Here is a 22,124-nt window from a genome sequence, read left to right as displayed (position 1 = left end):
GAGAAGCAGTTTTTAGATTAAAGTATAGTATGAGGATGTGCGATCCAGATTCACTCTTATATTTTGGATATGTTTTGCAGAATCTGTCCCTCCCCCCCCCCCCTCTGGTATCAGAGTACTGTGCTGGTGGGTTGGTGGGGCCTAGTGCAAGGGTGGCTTTGCGAGGCAGCAGGGGTGCTATTTGGCTGCTGGGTCCCGCGGCGCCTGTGGTCGCCGCGCAGTGCTGCGCCAAATTTAGAGTAGGTATCCACCCGTCGTGAGTGGGCCTATGCTTTTTGATCAAATTGTATACCAATGCCTCATGTACAGTATGCAACATAGGGGTAGGTATACTATAAATTGCGCTGAGAAGCAGTTATTAGATAAAAGCATAGTATTGAGGATGTGCGATCCAGTTTCACGCTTATATTTTACATGTCCTGTAGACTCTATTCTTATTTCCCCCCTCTGGTATCAGCACTCCTCCCCATTAGGCCCAGGTGATTTTAATAAGCAGGAGACTGCATAAGGGTGTATAAATCCCTACAACCTCTCAGTTGGAGTTCCTAAAAGGATGTGATAAGGTGAGCTTTTACAACTGTTCACATGGTGCAGTGCTGCGTGGCGGCCATTGTTGCTTTGGTGCTATGCTGGTGGGTCCCAGTGCCAGGGTGGCTTTGCCAGGCGGGAGGGGGGGAGGGGGGCTGTTTGGCTGCTGGGTCCCGCCGCCTGCTGGTGCGGTGCTGCAGCAAATTTAGAGTAGGTTCCCACTCGAGGAGGCAACCTTGTCATGGTGAGGGGCCTATGCTTTTTGATCAAAATGTATACTAATGCCTCATGTATAGCATGCAACATAGGGGGCGGTATACCATTAATTATGCTGAGAAGCAGTTATTAGATTAAAGTATAGTATGAGATGTGCGGTCCAGATTCACTCTTATATTTTGGATATCTTTCCCTTTTTTATGTTGCGTCCTTTTGCTAAAATAAAGAAAAATGCACGTTTCCCCCCCGTTAATCTGCACTCGATACCCCATAATGAGAAAGTGAAAACATAATTTTAGAAATGTTTCCATATTTATTCAAAAAAGCAAAACTAACAATTTGCATGTATATAAGTATTCAGACCCTTTGCTATGACACTTGAAATTAAGCTCTGGGCCTCTCATTTCTTTGGACCATCTTTGAGATGTTTCTACACCTTGACTGAAGTCCACCAGTGGTAAATCAGTTGATTAGACATGACTTGGAAAGACACAGCCCTGTCTATATAAGGTCTCACAGCTGATAATGCACATCAGAGCAAAAACCAAGCCATGAGGAGGAAAGGGCCGACTGTAGAGCCCAGAGACGGGATTGTGTGGAGGCACAGGTCTAGAGAAGGGTACAAAAAAATTCTGCTGGATTGAGAGAGCACAGTTGTCCATAATTGTTAAATGGAAGACGTTTCAAACAAACTAAGTAATCAGGGGAGAAGGGCCTTGGTAAGAGAGGTGACCAAGAAACCAATGCTTTCTCTGGCTGAGCTCCAAAGATCCTGTGTAGAGATGGAGAAACTTCTGGAAAGTCAAACTGGTTCACCTTCCAACAAGACAATGACCCTAAGCACACGGCCAAGACAACACAAGAGTGGCTTAGGGACAACTCTGTGAATGTCCTTGAGTGGCCCAGCCAGAGCCCTGATCTGAACCCAACAGAACATCCATTCCATTAGTATGAGGTTGTGTTACATTGAAATGGAACAAACTGGATCCGGCACTAAAATCTTTGTAAGTCAATCGGAGACAGATAAAAAAAAAATTGGGATCCCAAAAACAAAAAAAATAAAAAAACTGATCCGGCATCACTGACTTACATTGATTTTGCTGCCGGATACAGTTCTGTTTTGAAGACCGGACACAAAACCGCAGCGTGCATCCGTTTTGTTGTGTCTTTTGACCGGAATTGTTCCTGAACAGTTTTGGCCCAACTGACAATGAATCGGGACAAAACTGAACCGTTGTGGCCCGGTTTTGAGACCCTCTGTCGGATCTCAAAACCGGAATGCCACAACGCAAGTGTGAAACAGGCCTAAAGGGTCTGAATACTTACAGTACAGACCAAAAGTTTGGACACACCTTCTCATTCAAAGAGTTTTCTTTATTTTCATGACTATGAAGGCATCAAAACTATGAATTAACACATGTGGAATTATATACATAACAAACAAGTGTGAAACAACTGAAAATATGTCATATTCTAGGTTCTTCAAAGTAGCCACCTTTTGCTTTGATTACTGCTTTGCACACTCTTGGCATTCTCTTGATGAGCTTCAAGAGGTAGTCCCCTGAAATGGTCTTCCAACAGTCTTGAAGGAGTTCCCAGAGATGCTTAGCACTTGTTGGCCCTTTTGCCTTCACTCTGCGGTCCAGCTCACCCCAAACCGTCTCGATTGGGTTCAGGTCCGGTGACTGTGGAGGCCAGGTCATCTGGCGCAACACCCCATCACTCTCCTTCATGGTCAAATAGCCCTTACTTTCAAAGTTTTCCCAATTTTTCGGCTGACTGACTGACCTTCATTTCTTAAAGTAATGATGGCCACTCGTTTTTCTTTACTTAGCTGCTTTTTTCTTGCCATAATACAAATTCTAACAGTCTATTCAGTAGGACTATCAGCTATGTATCCACCTGACTTCTCCTCATCGCAACTGATGGTCCCAACCACATTTATAAGGCAAGAAATCCCACTTAATAAACCTGACAGGGCACACCTGTGAAGTGAAAACCATTTCAGGGGACTACCTCTTGAAGCTCATCAAGAGAATGCAAAGAGTGTGCAAAGCAGTAATCAAAGCAAAAGGTGGCTACTTTGAAGAACCTAGAATATGACATATTTTCAGTTGTTTCACACTTGTTTGTTATGTATATAATTAAACGTGTTAATTTATAGTTTTGATGCCTTCAGTGTGAATCTACAATTTTCATAGTCATGAAAATAAAGAAAAATCTTTGAATGAGAAGGTGTGTCCAAACTTTTGGTCTGTACTGTATGTCGATGCAAGATTTTAATTTTTTGCTTTTCAACAAATTAGCAAAGATTTGAAACATTCTGTTTTCATTATTTATTTATTTTTTTAGCACAAGGCTGCAACATAACATTAAAGAGGTTCTGCAGTTTTTTTAAACTGATGATCTATCCTCTGGATAGTTCATCAACATCTGATCGGCGGGGGTCCGACACCCGGGACCCCTGCCGATCAGCTGTTTGAGAAGGCAGCGGCGCTGGCAGTAGTGCCGCAGCCTTCTGGCTGTTTACTGAAGGCCCAGTGACGTCACGACTAGTATCAACTGGCCTGGGCGGGGCTAAGCTCCATTCAAGTGAACAGAGCTTAGCCCCGCCCAGGCCAGTGATACTAGTCATGACGTCACTGGGCCTGCAGTAAACAGCGAGAAGGCTGCGGCGCTAATGCCAGCGCCGCTGCCTTCTCAAACAGCTGATCGGCGGGGGTCCTGGGTGTCAGACCCCCGCCGATCAGATGCTTGTGATCTATCCAGAGGATAGATCCTCAGTTTAAAAAACTGCAGAACCCCTTTAAAAAAGTGAAAGTGTCTGAAGACTTTCAGAATGCATTATCAGAGATAAGACTTCGCTTAAGCCACCAGATGACGGAACTTAGGAGTGATAGTCTGCAAATAGACTGATTTTTAACCACATGTATCACAAAAACTGCTGACAATTTTTATACCAATTTAAAAAATATATTTTGGCCCAGAACAAATTAAAATGCAATCATAAAAAAATTCTCTGAGGGAGTCCATAGATTTTAAATGGCGCTGCGTTTCCTAGTGCCCTTGGATTAGCTAGTACTGCTCACGTGAGCAGTACTGTTCAATCCAAAAGGAGGACCAGACAGCAGGAAGTGACTTGGACTACCAATGCATTGTGTGTATATCAGGTAATCTGAGAAGTGGTGCAGCCATCTTGGATGACAGAAGAGAAGCCCGAGAACCGGCTGATCTTTTTTTCATCTTTTCCACTTCAGATCACTTTTTTGAACTGGAGGGTCACTTTAATAATCGGGGGTTACCATTTAACTAGTCAATGGGGTGTGTCAACAGTGTGACACTACCATTACTGACTGGACAGTGTCAGACTATATAGAAACAGGTCTCCCTGGCACACGGAGTAGTGTTACGGAAGTGGATATGGATTTGCCATGCCTACTCCTAAGGGCATTATCCTGGCAGCCCCCATGGTTTTCGTTTTTTTACCCCTATAAAGGTATCTGGACTCTGTTGCTACTTACTGGACTAGTCATCGCTCAGGGGCTGGTGACCCATGGGGTCAAGAGTCACCATATTTACATTATACAATATGGTAGGGAGTCCGTTGCCAACTCTGGAGCAGTCTCAGTTCAGAGGCTGCTGACCCATGAGGGCCAAGGGACACCATATTTGTATTATTCGATATGGCCAGGGACAGTAAGGCTACATTCACACGTCCGTATTTTTCTACATCCCGATTTTCGGTCCGTTTTTTGCGGATCCGTTGTTCCTGAAAATGTTTCCGTATGTCATCCGTTTTTTGCGGATCCGCAAAAAACGGAAACATGTGAAAACTCAAATCCGACAGTATATTCTAACACAGAGGCGTTCCCATGGTGATGGGGACGCTTCTAGTTAGAATATACTGAGAACGGTGTCCATGACTGCCCCCTGCTGCCTGGCAGCACCCGATCTCTTACAGGGGGCTGTGATCCGCACAATTATTGTGCGAATCATAGCCCCCTGTGAGAGATCAGGTGCTGCCAGGCAGGAGGGGGCAGACCCCCTCCCTCCCCTGTATTAAATGTGCCCAGTGCGGCCTCACCTCTCCCCCCCCCCCCCCCCATCATCGGTGGCCAGTGCGGATTCCCAGTATTAATAAATGTGCCCAGTGCGGTCTCACCTCTCCCCCCCCCCCCCCCCCCATCATTGGTGGCAGTGCGGATTCCCAGTATTAATAAATGTGCCCAGTGCGGTCTCACCTCTCCCCCCCCCCCCCATCATTGGTGGCAGAGCGGATTCCCAGTATTAATAAATGTGCCCAGTGCGGCCTCACCTCTCCTCCCCCCCCCCCCCCCCCATCATTGGTGGCCAGTGCGGATTCCCAGTATTAATAAATGTGCCCAGTGCGGCCTCACCTCTCCCCCCCCCCCCCCCCCATCATTGGTGGCAGTGCGGATTCCCAGTATTAATAAATGTGCCCAGTGCGGTCTCACCTCTCCCCCCCCCCCCCCCCCATCATTGGTCTGTGCGGCGCATTGCTTTTAGCACAGACCTGTCACTTACAAGTAGGAGGAGCTCCCGGCCGGACACACATCGCAGCTCGCAGTCGCAGGTAAGTATAATGCTTGTATTTATTGCTAAGTAACCATGGCAGCCAAGACTGCAATAGCGTCTTTGCTGCCATGGTAACCGATCGGAGCCCCAGCGATTTAAACTGGGACTCCGATCGGTACTCTCCGCTGCCACCAATGATGGGGGGGGGGGGGGGTTGAGAGGTGAGGCCGCACTGGGCACATTTATTAATACTGGGAATCCGCACTGCCACCAATGATGGGGGGGGGGGGGGGGGGGGAGAGGTGAGGCCGCACTGGGCACATTTATTAAAACTGGGAATCCGCACTGCCACCAATGAGGGGGGGGGGGGGGGGGAGAGGTGAGACCGCACTGGGCACATTTATTATTACTGGGAATCCGCACTGGCCACCAATGATGGGGGGGGGGGGAGAGAGGTGAGACTGCACTGGGCACATTTAATACTGGGGAGGGAGGGGGGTCTGCCCCCTGCTGCCTGGCAGCACCCGATCTCTTATAGGGGGCTATGATATGCACAATTAACCCCTCAGGCGCAGCACCTGAGGGGTTAATTGTGCAGATCACAGCCCCCTGTAAGAGATCGGGTGCTGCCAGGCAGCAGGGGGCAGTCATGTACACCGTTCTCAGTATATTCTAACTAGAAGCGTCCCCATCACCATGGGAACGCCTCTGTGTTAGAATATACTGTCGGATCTGAGTTTTTCACGAAGTGAAAAATCAGATCTGTAGAAAACTTACTGGGAATCCGCACTGCCGCACTGGCCACCAATGAATATAGAGGGAGGGGGGCACATTTAATACTGGGGAGGAAGCCTAATTTCCAGGAACGGAATCCGCATAAAACGGATGACATACGTAATGACATACGAATGTCTTCTGTTTTTTGCGGATCCATTGACTTTGTATTGGTCCAGGATCCGATTTTTCAGGACAAGAATAGGACATGTTTTATATTTAAACGGACATGCGGAACGGAACAACGGAAACGGACAGCACACATTGTGCTGTCCGATTTTTTCCAGGACCCATTGAAAATGAATGGGTCCAGATCTGGTCCTGATCTGTTCCTGAAAAAACGGAACAGATCAGGAAAGAAAAAACGGACGTGTGAATGGACCCTAACAGGTTCTCTCTGAGGGTAAGTTCTAGCAATAGGTCTGCTTCTAAATGGGAGTACATAAAAACTGGATTACACTTACCGGTAATTTCCTTTTCATGAATCCTCCACGACGGCATACCATGATAGATGACCCTTCTCCAACCAGGTAGGGACAGAAAGTTTAAAAGTAGGCCCTCCTCCATCTCACCTTCAGTGCCTTTCTGGACCGAAGGCTAAAGAGCCTTATAAATCACCCCACAACCAAACTTATCGACATAGGTGAACAAGCATGTATAATATCATACCTAAAAAATTATATATATATATATATATATATATATATATATATATATATATATATTTATATAGAAATTTTTGGGGGGGGGGATTAAATCCCCTGCCGTCGTGGAGGATTCATAAAAAGTAAATTACCAGTAAGTGTAATCCAGTTTTTCCCATTTCACCCTACACGATGGCGTACCATGAGATGTAACAGAAAAAGTAAACTAGGGAGGGACAATAGCCTGCAGCACTTTTCGGCGAAGGCTAAATCCTGCCCTGTCAGTTGTTTGTAGCATACATACATACGCGGCTTTTAGATTCCGGTAATCACACCCGCAGGTGTCTATAGTCAGACTCGCGCTAGTGTCGGCACTGTCGTTGTTTCAGCACATGTGGACTGTGAACAACTAGATGCTGAATATAAACTGTCACTGCAGATGGTTATTTCAGAATAATACAAGGGTTTTCTCCTGGATTTCTTTAGTACAGAAATATAGACCTCGCTATGGTTTAATAGTCACCAGACGCGTCTTCCTCACTGGTGCAAAATGTATAGTATATAAATGTACACCACTGAGGAAGAAACCGCTCCGGTTTTAAAAGTTTATATTCAGCATCTAGTTGTTCACAGTCCACATGTGCTGAAACAACGACAGTGCCGGCACTAGCGCGAGTCTGACTATAGACACCTGCGGGTGTGATTACCGGAATCTAAAAGCCGCGTATGTATGTATGTATGTATGTATGTATGCTACAAACAACTGACATCAAGTTTGCGGCAAGACTCCGACATTTTTATTATACTTAAGCTGGATACCTAATGTTTGCATCTTGATACAAATTTAAAAAGCTGTTTGGAAAAACTTTGGGGAACCAGAGATATAAGAATTACCACACAATTAAAAACAGCAAGTCCCACACCTGAGCACGGAATAACGCTATGGAACATGGATCGTATTGAAAAGGGCGAGAGCTCCGCACTGTAACAAAATAGAGGGACTGAGATTTTGTGTGAAAGTTCATCTTTATTCTTTTATTTATTTTTATCTATATCTATTGGATGTATTTTTTCTTATAGGGCTATATGCTGTCATATAGTTTAAAATCTACCCTGTAGTGTTTGATAAAGGTATGCGGAGACGCCCATGTGGCTGCTCTTCAAATTTGTTCAACGGAAGCATCAGCTTTTTCGGCCCATGAAGCTGCCACTGATCTGGTAGAGTGAGCTTTGAGGAAACCTGGTGGACCTTTCCCCAAAGTTTTGTATGCCTCAGACATGGCGGATTTTACTCATCTGGAAATAGACCCTTTAGTACCTTTTGTCACTTTATTGCCACCCTGGAACTGGATAAAAAGGAAATCAGACTTTCTAATGGACCTGTAGATTCTAAGTACTGAAAGTACTGCCCGTCTCACATCAAGGGAGTGAAATCTACATTCCCCAGAGGATCTAGGATTCTCACAAAAAGAGGGAATGAAGATTCTCTTCCTTTCTATGGAATTTGGACCCCACTTTTGTCAGAAAGGAGGTATCCAAGCGGAAAACCCTGCAAAATGGCTTAATCATTTTTAAAGCCTGGATTTCACCAACTCTAAGGGCTGAGAAGATGGCTACCAGAAAAACAGCCTTGAGTGTAACCAAACGAAGAGAGGTCTTAGACAGAGGTTCAGACAGGCATTCTGTGAGGCCTGACAGAACTAGATTTAGGTCCCATGGGGGCACTATAGGTCTTAGAGGAGCAGACAGACTTCGTCCCACACTGAGAAACCTGATTATCCACGGATGGTCAGCTATTTTGACATCAAACACTGAGCTTAAGGCTGCGATATGGACTCTCAAAGTGTTGGGACGAAGGCCTTTGCTAAACCCAGCCTGAAGGAACCCCAAAACTATCTGGATGGAAAAAGACGGGGATAACAGACTCTAAACACCAGGGGGAAAAAATTGCTTCCAACCTTTAGAGTAAATTTTCTAAGTGATCTCCTTTCTGCTAGCAGCCATTATGTTTATCACAGAATCTGAAAGACCTTTAGATTTCAGAGTTAACCTCTCAGATTCAAAGCAGCAACTGGATGAAAACTGGACCCTGGTTCAGAAGATCGTTTCTCCAAGGGAGAACCCAGGGGCTGCTCTCTGACATGATTTTTAGTAGCGGAAACCAGGCCGTTTTTTGGCCACAGGGGAGCAATCAAGATCACCCGGGCCTTTTCCTCGAGAATTTTTCTCAACACCCTTGGGATTAGCAGAAGGGGACGAAACGCATAGCCTAGGGAGAAGTTCCATGTCTGCGAGAGGGCATCCACTCCCACATTCCCGTCTCTTGGGTCTAGGGAAAAGAATCTCAGAAGTTTTTTGTTTAGATGGTTCACAAACAGATCTATCTGAGGAAATCCCTATGTCGCGCAGATCTGATGGAACACTTCCTGGTGTAAGCTCCATTCTCCTGACAGTAACTAAATCCTGCCGAGAAAATCCACTTTTGGGTTCAAATGCCCCTTTAGATGAACCGTTAGTGCTGTAGATCTAGCGGTCATCCTGACCGACTCAGCAGTGGCATCTGATATAAAATCAACACGGAAAAGAGTCTGTAAGAAAATCAAAGGGGGTATTATCCTTCAAAAGTTGGCACAACCATTTTTTTAACGATCTGGCTACCGAAGTAGCAGCCAGATTTGGTTCAAACAATGCCGCCGCTGCATCCCAGGATCTTTTACGGCATGCGACCACCCTTTTATCCATAGGATCCTTCAGTGAACCCATATCCTCAAAGGGAAGTGCATTAGAGCTTTTAACTAGCTTCCTAAGGGAGACGTCCACTTTAGGGCATTGGGTTAGTAACGTCTCGTCCTCATCACTAAAGGGGAGTCTACGTCTAATAGTTTTCGGAACAAAAAGTTTCCTATCCGGAACTTTCCATTCACGTTTTATCAAAGCATGCAGGTTTTTGTGAACAGGAAAATCCTCTCTTGTTTTGTTTAAGCGACTAAACATCTCGTCATGTATAGATCTATGTATCTTTTCGTCTGAAAGATTCATAGTAGTTCTGACGGCTTTAATAAGCTCTCTGGTGTCCGAGGAGTCAGAAATCACAATTTTGGACTCTCTTTTTTACCGAACAAGAGGGAGAGGGCTCAAAAACTGAAAAACCTTCCAGGGCAGACCGCATTTCTTGTTTAATGACATCCTTAAGGGAAGGAACAATATCTTTAGCGATGTTACTAGTACACCTAGAACATAATCTGCTTGAGGAAGATTCTGATAGTTTAGAAGAGCATACTGCACATTTCCTTATTTTAGCAGTTGTCTTAGACTTATGAGCACTCTTTCTATGGCTCTACACGCACACATGGAGAGATAGAGGGAAAAAAATGATAGATATGCTGAAAAACACATTTTTCCATATACATAATGAATAGTGCATATCCCCTTAAAAGACTCACAGCAGAAGGGCCCACGGGGGTCTCCATGGCTTCAGCTCCCAGATCAGTCATCCTCACACTTGCAGGGAGCTGAAATGATGCCAGAATATATACCCCTTATACTTAGGCCTCATGCACACGACCGTTGTTGTGTTCCGTTCCGCAAAATGTGGTTCCGTTGTTCAGTGATCCGTTTCCGTTTTTGTTTCCGTGTGTCTTCCTTTATTTTTGGAGGATCACCAGACATGAAGGAAAGTAAAAAAAAAAGTCTAAGTCAAGTTTGCCATGCAAATGATAGGGAAAAAAACGGACGCGGACGACAATCTTGTGTGCCTCCGCGTTTTTTCACGGTCCCATTGACTTGAATGGGTCCGCGAACCATTTTCCGTGAAAAAAATACGACAGGTTATATTTTTTTTACGGACTGGAACCACGGATCACGGACGCGGGTGACAAACGGTGCATTAGCCGAGTTTTCAACGGACTCATTGAAAGTCAATGGGTCCGCAGAAAATCACGAAAAACGGAACGGACACGGAATAAAACAACGGTCGTGTGCATGAGGCTTTACAGACCTCAGTTCAGCTGGGCTTCCTTCCAGTCTGGCACGCTTTTTTCAAATCTTTTATCTCCGCCCACATGTCACGCACACAGCGTGGCCGCACGCCGGGAACCGCTGCAGGCTGGATTCACGTGGACTTCTCCCTGGCACTTTCCCTGTAGATCCCTGCCAGAGCCACCCTAAAGGATGGCAGGGAGAACTTCACGTCTCAACCGGAGAGACTCGCCTGCAGGAAGGAGAGAACAGACGCTGGGCCGGAAGCACCGCTCCCGCAGCACCAGGCACCCTAGCTAGGGGTTGGGGCTGCCGTCTGCCTCCATGCAGGTGCGCAGATCTTCTTCATTTCTTCACCTCCACCCAGCACTGCCCCCTGAGTGGTCCCATAGCAAATGCCATGAGAGATGGCCTCTCCCCACCTGGAGGGACAGGAAGACACTGAAGGTGAGATGGAGGAGGGCCTACTTTTGAACTTCCTGTCCCTACCTGGTTGGAGGAGGGTCATCTCTCATGGTATGCCGTCGTGGAGGATGAAATGGAAAAATGGATTTAAAAAACCCGATTTATCAAACTGGTTTTGTCTTCATTTTGGAGTAAATTGTGACTTTTCTGTCATTTTATTTGTAAGACAATTTTACCAATAGTTTGTGAAAGGGAAATGTTATTTTTGCACCTGTTAAGTCCGTTTCAGAAATGTAGCCATTTTTGTTGGTTTCAAAGGAGCATGTAGGTTTTTGGCCTTATTTATCATTGGGACATTTGGAAAAATCCCACAAAAATTGTCTCATCTGCTCTCCACTCCCAACTTGCTGCAGTTGTGGAAGGTGAAAATTAGTCAGAATGTGGTAGAATGTGCTAAGATATGCCACCAATGTTCGATAGGTGTGGGTCCCACCTCTGGGACCCACACCTATCTCTGGAACAGAGCTCGCAAAGTGAAGGAGAGCCGACTGCACATGTCCGGCCACCGCTCCATTCACTTTCATGTTTGAGCCAGGGTTCACTGGATGATACTGTGGTGCCTCAGTGGGTCAGTCTGAAATGGGGTATAAATAGGCCTCTCTTCACAGATGCCATGCGCAGTCCGCACCCCTTCACTTTTGTGGGCTCCATTCTAGAGATCGGTGCGGGTACCACCTCATGGAAAACCTATCAGACATTGGTGGCATATCCTAGATATATGCCCCCAGTGAGTGAGAGGACACAACCCCTATAAAGGTGCACAAACACAGAACACATAGGGGCACATTTATTAAGACCAGCGTTTTAGCTGATCTTAATTAGCCCCTGCGATGGCGGTGGATCTCTGAAGTTATGTAGAGGTGCCGGCCTCTACATAACTTTGGCGTATCCACCACTGATTCTAAATGTAAGCCAGCTTCCTTGCTATCGCACATTTAAACTATTTTCAATGCCTAAATCGGGCATACAAAATGATGGATAAGACTGGCCCGCCCCCTTCCCTGCCACCTTTTTTAGACCTGGCGTAAGCGATGAAGAACATGGTGTGCGATAGAATCTGCGCCAGATATACGCCACAAAAGTAGCATATATCGGTTTACAAATGACCCCCATAGTTCATACCTTTGCGGACGTTTTCTTGCATGAGAACATTCTCGTTGACTTTTTTCACGCCAGAGTTTATACGGGACTGGATGTAATTGTACGGGGTGTGTCGGTGTCCCTGGGTCTGAAGTTGCTGCTTTGCAGCTATCAGGCGGTTCTGTAAGCTCTCGTTCTGCTTCTCAAGCTCCCGGACCTTCTCCTGCAGCTGCTCAATCATTTCCTCCAGCTCCACATCCCTCCCAGACCGTCTCACGACTCCAGACCCTTGCACGACTTTCTTTTTGTCTTGCACAAGTCGTATAAGCTTTGTGGCCATTCTAAGGGAATTGAAATGATAAACCTTAAACTCATACCCACCGTCTGACATGTTATCTGTATCTTGGATCAATCCTAAAACTATACATAACCAAACAGACTGTAACATAACCACACAGACAATAGCATGAATCACACATAGACAATAACATAAACCACAAGACTATAACATAACCACGCATAGACTATAACATAACCACGCAGACTATAACATAACCACGCATAGACTATAACATAACCACGCATAGACTATAACATAACCACGCAGACTATAACATAACCACGCATAGACTATAACATAAACACGCATAGACTATAACATAACCACGCATAGACTATAACATAACCACGCATAGACTATAACATAACCACGCATAGACTATAACATAACCACGCATAGACTATAACATAACCACGCATAGACTATAACATAACCACGCATAGACTATAACATAACCACGCATAGACTATAACATAACCACGCATAGACTATAACATAACCACGCATAGACAATAGTATAACCACGCAGACTATAACATAACCACGCATAGACAATAGTATAACCACGCATAGACTATAACATAACCACGCATAGACAATAGTATAACCACGCAGACTATAACATAACCACGCATAGACTATAACATAACCACGCATAGACTATAACATAACCACGCATAGACTATAACATAACCACGCATAGACTATAACATAACCACGCATAGACTATAACATAACCACGCATAGACTATAACATAACCACGCATAGACTATAACATAACCACGCATAGACTATAACATAACCACGCATAGACAATAGTATAACCACGCAGACTATAACATAACCACGCATAGACAATAGTATAACCACGCATAGACTATAACATAACCACGCATAGACAATAGTATAACCACGCAGACTATAACATAACCACGCATAGACAATAGTATAACCACGCAGACTATAACATAACCACGCATAGACAATAGTATAACCACGCATAGACTATAACATAACCACGCATAGACTATAACATAACCACACATAGTATACACTATAACCATACATTTGATTTAAAGGAGTTTCTGTTCTTTTAGGCCCCATTCACACGACCGTAGTACCGCCATGCCAGAGTTGCAGACCGCAAACCACGGGCACTGGACTTCAAAGTGTCTGTGATCCACAAGATACGGTGAAAGATAAGACATGTTTTACCTTTTGCAGCGTGGAGGCACAGACTCGGAAGCCCGCGGGCATGGCTGCACTACGGTCTTGTGAATGTGGCCTAATATTGATGACCTGTTCTCTGAGGACCAAAAGTGGCTGGAAATGGAGCAGGGGTGGGACTGCGGACAGGTGAGTTGTTGTTAAGGGGGGGGAGGGGGGGGATTACTTCCTTTGAGCCAATAAACCTTGAAGTCGTCTTCTGTCCTTGAAGTCGTTCCTGACCACTTCAGATCCATGCAAGACCAGAAAGCGGCTTGGTGCCATGACCGCTGCGGCCAACCACATGCCTCAGCGTTCACAGTGTCTGGAAATCTATGTTACAGGAATGATGCTCAGTTCAAGCCTCTGAGGCCTGAGATTGGCTGCAGCAGTCACAGAACCGAGCAGCTTCCTGGCCCTCTGAGAAATGGAAGCGGCCTGGAGCGGGACTGTGGACAGGCGAGTTGGTTTTTAACGTTAAGTGGGATAGGGGGTTGGTCATGAATTTGCTTAGACATTTGTTAAGAAGAAAGAAGAGCTGGAGAACAAGCTTGGCTGATGGATTTCACTGTGAATGGTTTTCCGCAGCTTCTAAGTACTGTGAAACCAAAATCAAAGTTTAAGTTTATTTTCAGAAGCCAAACGGTTTTCTAAAAACCTATTAGAAAAATGTCTTTTAGCCTAAAATACATTGAAATCAATAAAAAAAAAAATTATGGCATTTCATAAGATCAATCCGGATCAACATTTGCGACCGTCGCCCCACCCTGGTCAGTAGGTGCTGTAAAGTGAGGACCATACCAATATAAATAAGCCTTCCCCCAGGAGATGTACGAGGCAGTGCTTTACAATGCCTCCATGCACCGCAGGGTTAGGCAGATGACTAATGTGCAGCACGCTCCTGGCATCTCCACCGATGGAATCCCCTACCTCCTGACAGGCCGGTGGTTTATTTGCTTTACAATGGCTTGTCGAGTATAGGTAAGCATTTGACATTTTGCGGCTATATTTGAGAACTGCTACAGTCGGCATATGTAACGAGTACCACTCCTTTTCTCCAATTAACACAAAGATGAAAAGGAATGTGAAAGTCAGCAAACTGGGAGTATATGGTCGAAGCCTCCAGTACAGAGCGAAATAATACTTTGCAGATTTTGATAGAACTATTACTGCCTGTGAACGGACCCTTTGAAGATAATTGAAACCACTGGGTAGCAATCTGCTTTATAGCACTGACAAATAACAGTTTCCTAAGGCTTATCATTTAAGTGTGGTAAAATCGAGAAGGAAAAAAAAAAATAAAATAAAACAACTCCATATTTAGTCCATATGTAGCAGCCCTTTCATTGTGACTACATGCCTAGCCTTGCATGACAAGCTGCGTGTTACTGGACGGAGCTGCGTTATATGGACACAAAGGGCTCGCTCGATTATTTCAGACTGGCTTGTGGACCGCAGAGAACTTGCTCGTAAACGGGAGTGTTAGAAGGATTTGGGGTATTTCCACCTTTTGTGTGAAGTGTAAACGGAGATTATGGCGAAATGAGGAACACATTTCATGTGGTCTCCAAACTAATAAATGCGGCAAGGCCTCTCCCGCAGCAAAAAGGAGCGGGGTATTCTACGTCTAGGAGTAGCGCACCCACGTATCCAACTGTTATATGATGTGCTAGACAAGACAAGGAAGACACTAAAAAGAGATTAAGGGGTCAGGGATTGACTAAGAACCGTGTTTCATACTAAACTGAAAGAAGAGGATACCATTTTATTAAAGGAGTACTCCGGAACTTAAAGGGGTTGCGCCACGAAGGAGATAATACATATTTCAAACCAGCGCCTGGATGTGAATGCTTTTATAATATAGTATAGCCACTGAACTACGCATATGTAGTGCCATCTGTTGTTTTTCCTTATTTCTTGTTCGCCCTCACTGAGGTGGTCGCACATGCTCAGTTTAAACCTTCAACTGCCAACAGCCATATGTCCTGTTAGAAGCTGTGTTACAGGGAAAGATCTACAGCAAAAAGGACATGCCTCCTGAGGTGTGATAGAGAAAACGTGCAGAATAGGAGGATGAGCCCCTGAGGTGTGATAGGGAGAAAGCTAAAGAATAGGAGGATGAGCCCCTGAGGTGTGATAGGGAGAAAGCTAAAGAATAGGGGGATGAGCCCCTGAGGTGTGATAGGGAAAAAGCTGAAGAATAGGAGGATGAGCCCCTGAGGTGTGATAGGGAGAAAGCTGAAGAATAGGAGGATGAGCCCCTGAGGTGTAATAGGGAGAAAGCTGAAGAATAGGAGGATGAGCCCCTGAGGTGTGATAGGGAGAAAGCTGAAGAATAGGAGGATGAGCCCCTAAGGTGTGATAGGGAGAAAGCTGAAGAATAGGAGGATGAAGCCCCTAAGATGTGATAGGGAGAAAGCTGAAGAATAGGAGGATGAGCCCCTAAGATGTGATAGGGAGAAAGCTGAAGAATAGGAGGATGAGCCCCTGAGGTGTGATAGGAAGAAAGCTAAAGAATAGGGGGATGAGCCCCTGAGGTGTGATAGGGAGAAAGCTGAAGAATAGGAGGATGAGCCCCTAAGATGTGATAGGGAGAAAGCTGAAGAATAGGAGGATGAGCCCCTGAGGTGTGATAGGAAGAAAGCTAAAGAATAGGGGGATGAGCCCCTGAGGTGTGATAGGGAGAAAGCTGAAGAATAGGAGGATGAGCCCCTAAGATGTGATAGGGAGAAAGCTGAAGAATAGGAGGATGAGCCCCTGAGGTGTGATAGGGAGAAAGCTGAAGAATAGGAGGATGAGCCCCTAAGGTGTGATAGGGAGAAAGCTGAAGAATAGGAGGATGAGCCCCTGAGGTGTAATAGGGAGAAAGCTGAAGAATAGGAGGATGAGCCCCTGAGGTGTGATAGGGAGAAAGCTGAAGAATAGGAGGATGAGCCCCTGAGATGTGATAGGGAGAAAGCTGAAGAATAGGAGGATGAGCCCCTGAGGTGTGATAGGGAGAAAGCTGAAGAATAGGAGGATGAGCCCCTAAGATGTGATAGGGAGAAAGCTGAAGAATAGGAGGATGAAGCCCCTAAGATGTGATAGGGAGAAAGCTGAAGAATAGGAGGATGAGCCCCTGAGGTGTGATAAGGAGAAAGCTGAAGAATAGGAGGATGAGCCCCTGAGGTGTGATAGGGAAAGAACTGCAGCATAAATACATACCCCCCTGAGAAATAACCCTCCCCCCCCTCACGTTGTCAGCCTGAAGAGAATCTAGCAGAGCAATGATGGGGAGATCTCTGGATCCATGTGAGGTACAGGGCTGGTTCTAGCTTTGTTAGAAAGAGATTATCATGTACTATAGGATGTCTGATTTTCTGTTTTTACATCAATCATGGCATAACCCTATTTAAGTACTGATGACCTACCCTTAGGACAGGCCATCAATATCCAAATGGCGGGAGTACAACTCTTAACATCCCTGCTGCTCAGCTGTTTGTAGGAGCTATGTTGCCGGAATCATGCACCGGAACTACACAATTTAATCCAGTACTGCTGCATTCAAGTGAATCCGAGCAGCAATGTGGTAACCAGGCATGGCTACTACGTGGTGGACGGAGCGGTGTAGTTCTGGTGCCTGACTCCAGTAGCAGTTCCGACAAACAGCTGATTGGCGGGGATGCCAAGAGATGGATCCCCATCGATCTGATATTGATAGCCAATCCTAAGGATAGGTCAACAACACTAAAGTCCTGCAGGGACCCTTTAAGAGGAACATGCTTGTCTGTTCGCTAGAAAGCAAATGTACAGCAGCTACAAGCTGGGGTAAATGTGAGCTATAATTTATACCGCTTCTTGGCATAAAATACAGAAAATCTGCTGGGCTGTGGTAGGCCACACTCCTCCAGCTAAGGGTACTTTCACACTAGCGTTATTATTTTCCGGTATTGAAATCCGGTAAAGGGTCTCAATACCGGAAAAAAATGCTTCCATTTTGTCCCAATGCATTCTGAATGGAAAGCAATCCGTTCAGTTTGCATCAGGATGTCTTCCGTTCCGGATCCGGTTTTCCGGTCTGCGCATGAACAGGGACATAGGAGGAGCAATTTTTTTCTTTTGATCTTTGAAAAAAAATTAAATACTGGATGAGAAGGATGCACTAAATCACCGGATCCGTCTAACGGATCCGGAAAAAAACATATTTCCGTTTGTATGCGGTTTACCGGATCCGAACACCACTAGTGTGAAAGTAGCCTAAGCCCCATGTACTTATCAAAAGTTAAATAGAAAAGAAAAAAAGTTAAAAAAAATTGTGCAAAATAGGCATGTTGCAAAATTTGTGCCTTATGCCCCCCACAGCTCCAGTGCACGGCCCATAAATGACCCCCTTATTCATCTGGGCTGACAGACAGCGTGATTGTGACCCCACTGGTAATCTGATATGACCCATAAAGGGGCTATGGTAGGTGGACTATGTGACTGATAATAATGAGAAAAATGGTGCATTTCATGGGAGAAGCTGGAGCCTGGGCCAGAGATGTGCAACAGACATCATGTCTTTACAGAATCTAAGAGAGCATTTAAAAAAAAATAAAAGATTTGGGGATTTGGGATACTTACAGGGATTGTTTAATGAAAGACAGCCCCTTTCAGAGTGCAGCTGAAGGGACCATCAGCTTTAAGCACCTACAGCTGCAACGAGCCAGACATTTCCACTGCAGCGGTCACTGCTGAAGAAACTTAGTATTAGGCCTCTTCCACACGGGCGCAATGCGTGAGGTGAACGCATTGCACCCGCACTGAATCCGGACCCATTTATTTCTATGGGGCTGTGCACATGAGTGGTGATTTTCACGCATCACTTTTGCGTTCCGTGAAAATCTCAGCATGCTCTATATTGTGCGTTTTTCACGCAACGCAGGCCCCATAGAAGTGAATGGGGCTGCGTGAAAATCGCAAGCAAGTGCGGATGCTGTGCGATTTTCACGCACGGTTGCTAGGAGACGATCGGGATGGGGACCCGATCTTTATTATTTTCTCTTATAGCATGGTTATAAGGGAAAATAATAGCATTCTTAATACAGAATGCATAGTACAATAGGGCTGGAGGGGTTAAAAAAAACTAAAAAATAATTTAACTCACCTTAATCCACTTGTTCGCGCAGCCGGTATCTCTTCTGTCTTCTTCTTTGAGGAATAGGACCTTTGATGACGTCACTACGCTCATCACATGGTCCGTCACATGATCCATCACCATGTTAAAAGATCATGTGATGGACCATGTGATGAGAGCAGTGACGTCATCAAAAGGTCCTATTCCTCAAAGAAGAAGACAGAAGAGAAGCCGGCTGCGCGAACAAGTGGATTAAGATGAGTTAAATTATTATTATTTTTTTTTTAACCCCTCCAGCCCTATTTTACTTTGCATTCTGTATTCAGAATGCTATTATTTTCCCTTATAACCATGTTATAAGGGGAAATAATACAATCTAGACAACCTTGAACCCAAACCTGAACTTCTGTGAAGAAGTTTGGGTCTGGGTACCACATTCCATTTTTTATCACACGCGTGCAAAACACATTGCACCCGCGCGATAAAAACTGAACAACGAAACGCAATCGCAGTCAAAACTGACTGCAATTGGGTACCTACTCGCGCGGGTTTGCCGCAACGCATCCGGACCTTATCCGTACACGCTCGTGTGAAAGAGGCCTTTAGATGGCAACCATTCAGAGGACGACATTAGTCTGCCAAAATAGGAGCCACTTATAGAGACCATCTCTCCACTCTGGATGATACAGGAGGGTCCATAGCGAGGATACGTCTTCTACAATCTTAGTATTCTCTAAAAGGACATGTGGACAAGAAAAAAAGTCCTGCATGCAGTACTTTTGTTTCCCTCTAAGGCTGCTTTCACATTAGCGGTAGCCTTCTCCGGCAGCCTGTTTCGGCGGGTGAGGAGCCTGCCGGATCCGTGTTGCCGATAGTGAACGTGTGCCGCCGGAAGTCCGCTCCAGCCCGATTCACTATAATGGGGGCAGGCCAGAGGTCCGGCCGCAGCACGGCAAACATGCCAAGAGGTGACCGGAATAAAACTACGATAGGTCGTAGTTTAATTCCAGCTGCCTCTCGGAATGTTTGCCGTGCTGCAGACGGACCTCCATTATAGTGTATGGGGCCGGAGCGGACTTCCGGCTGCACACATGCACTGGCGGCAGCACGAATACGGCAGGCTGCTCACCCGCTGGAACAGCCTGCCGGTAATGTGAAAGTAGCCTAAAAAAACGGATCTCGGGCGAAAATGGCTCAAACAGATGACAACTGATGCAACAGGATCCGTTTTTTTTTTACTGGATCCTGTAAAAAAACGGATTCTATGCAATCCTATGCATAACTGATGCAACAGGATCCATTTTTTTTTTACAGGATCCTGTTTTTTTTCTCTCTCTCTTCTTCTGAAGGATCAGAACGGAAAGCTAAACGGTGATGTGAATTCTCCCTTAATTTTTATTTTTTTTTAGAGCATTCTCAGTGGTTAAAAAAAAAATTAAAAAAAAATGGCTGGACAATTCCTGCTAAATAATTGCTGCAAAAAATCTGTTATTAAGTCAGTTATGCATTACTTTCTGCAATTTCCCAGAAGGACACTAGAGTCGTGGTCATTACCTCTTTATTTTATCCTCTTGCTTGTGTGCATGTTGTTTAAGCAACAGGTTCTCATCGTGAATGCGCAAATATCTATCTTCCAGCTCTTGCCTGGAAATGCGTGCAACGGCTTGTCTTGCCTTTGCGCTCTGGGGAGAAACGGCATCTAAAAAATATATAAAAAGAACAATGTAGAATAAGAATATCCTAAATTGTAACAGTAAAAACGAATACATTTGCCTCATTGCAGGCAGTAAATAGACTAGCAGAAGGACCCGGCTTTGCACAGGTATATTTCATCTATTTCATTTCATGTTTGCGTGTGTCGTTAAAAGATAGACAGTATCCCCTCTAATAGTGACATTTACAGTATTCCCCACCCCTTTAACACTGACCCGCCCACAGTGCCCCGCCTTCTTAAAATGGGACCTTCACACCAGCCTGCCCCTTTAACATTAAGTTCCACAGCACCCCACCCCCTTGACAGTGACCTCCACAGGGGCTCGACCCCTTAACAGCGACCTCTACAGCACCCAACCATAGGTTACAGTCACCTTAACTGTGACCTCCACCATTCCCGGCCCTCTCAACAGAGACCTCCACCATTCCCGGCCCTCTCAACAGAGACCTCCACCATTCCCGGCCCTCTCAACAGAGACCTCCACCATTCCCGGCCCTCTCAACAGGGACCTCCACCATTCCCGGCCCTCTCAACAGAGACCTCCACCATTCCCGGCCCTCTCAACAGAGACCTCCACCATTCCCGCCACTCTCAACAGAGACCTCCACCATTCCCGCCACTCTCAACAGAGACCTCCACCATTCCCGCCACTCTCAACAGAGACCTCCACAGCGACGGCCTCTTTAACAGTGACTGCCACAGTACCCCGCTCCCTTAACCTTTTTGTGACCATGCATATTTTTTTCAAAATTGCATTCCAAGAGCTATAACTTTTTTGTTTTTTCATCCATATACTCTTATGAGGCCTTATTTTTTGCAGGACAAGTTATAGTTTTTAATGCACCATTTTGGGTACATATAATCATGGATTAACACCAGCTATCTGTCTTAAACCCCCTTTGTTTATGTCAGTAAAAAGGCATATTAGTGGTCACTAAGGGGTTAACAGTGACCTCCACTGTACCCCAATCCCTTAACAGTGACCTCACAGTATTCCGCTGCCCCTTTAATAACATCCACAGCGCCCTGCCCTTTAACACTGACCTCCATAGCGGACCATCCCCTTAACTGTGACCTCCACCGTTCCCTGCCCCCTTAGTAGAGACCTCCACAGCAGCCCTCTCCTTTAACCGTGACCTCCACAGTACCCCGTTAACAGTGATTTCCACAACACCCCGTCCCTTTAACAGTGGCCTCTACAGCATTTTGCCCCTTAACACTGACCTTCATAGCGGACCATCCCCTTAACTGTACCCTCCACAGCACTCCGCTCCCTTAACAGTGTCATCCACAGCGCCCTGCCCCTTTAAAGCTGACAGCAGTGAAGAAAAATGACTGGGTTATTATGGAAACCTGGTGCAAAACTGTGTGTATGTGGAGACTAAGGGCCTGCAAGCTTCTATTGGATGATAAGGGTCATGTGACAGTGTATGGCAGTTGGGATATGAGGAGAAAGACCTGCACGCCTCTATTGGCTAATGTAGGTCATGTGACAGTGCCATATTTGCATTTTTTGGAAATATCTCAGGAACGGTACATGCTAGAGA

General features: G+C 45.5%; 1 protein-coding gene across 4 annotated transcripts in view; it reads right to left on the bottom strand.

Moving 5' to 3' along the window:
* Positions 1-22,124, bottom strand: part of RPGRIP1L (RPGRIP1 like) — a 156,464-nt gene that overhangs the window by 125,543 nt on the left and 8,797 nt on the right. For all 4 annotated transcript variants that reach the window (XM_040410712.1, XM_040410713.1, XM_040410715.1 and 1 more), the window contains exons 3-4: positions 20,418-20,562; positions 12,264-12,562 (exon numbers count right to left, since the gene is read on the bottom strand). In XM_040410712.1, the coding sequence (XP_040266646.1) occupies positions 12,264-12,562; positions 20,418-20,562 (444 nt within the window). The remainder of the gene's footprint in view (positions 1-12,263; positions 12,563-20,417; positions 20,563-22,124) is intronic.

The sequence above is a fragment of the Bufo bufo genome, chromosome 10 (assembly GCF_905171765.1).
Source record: "Bufo bufo chromosome 10, aBufBuf1.1, whole genome shotgun sequence".
NCBI classification, from domain to species: domain Eukaryota; kingdom Metazoa; phylum Chordata; class Amphibia; order Anura; family Bufonidae; genus Bufo; species Bufo bufo.
This window is presented reverse-complemented; position numbering and strand designations above follow the sequence as displayed.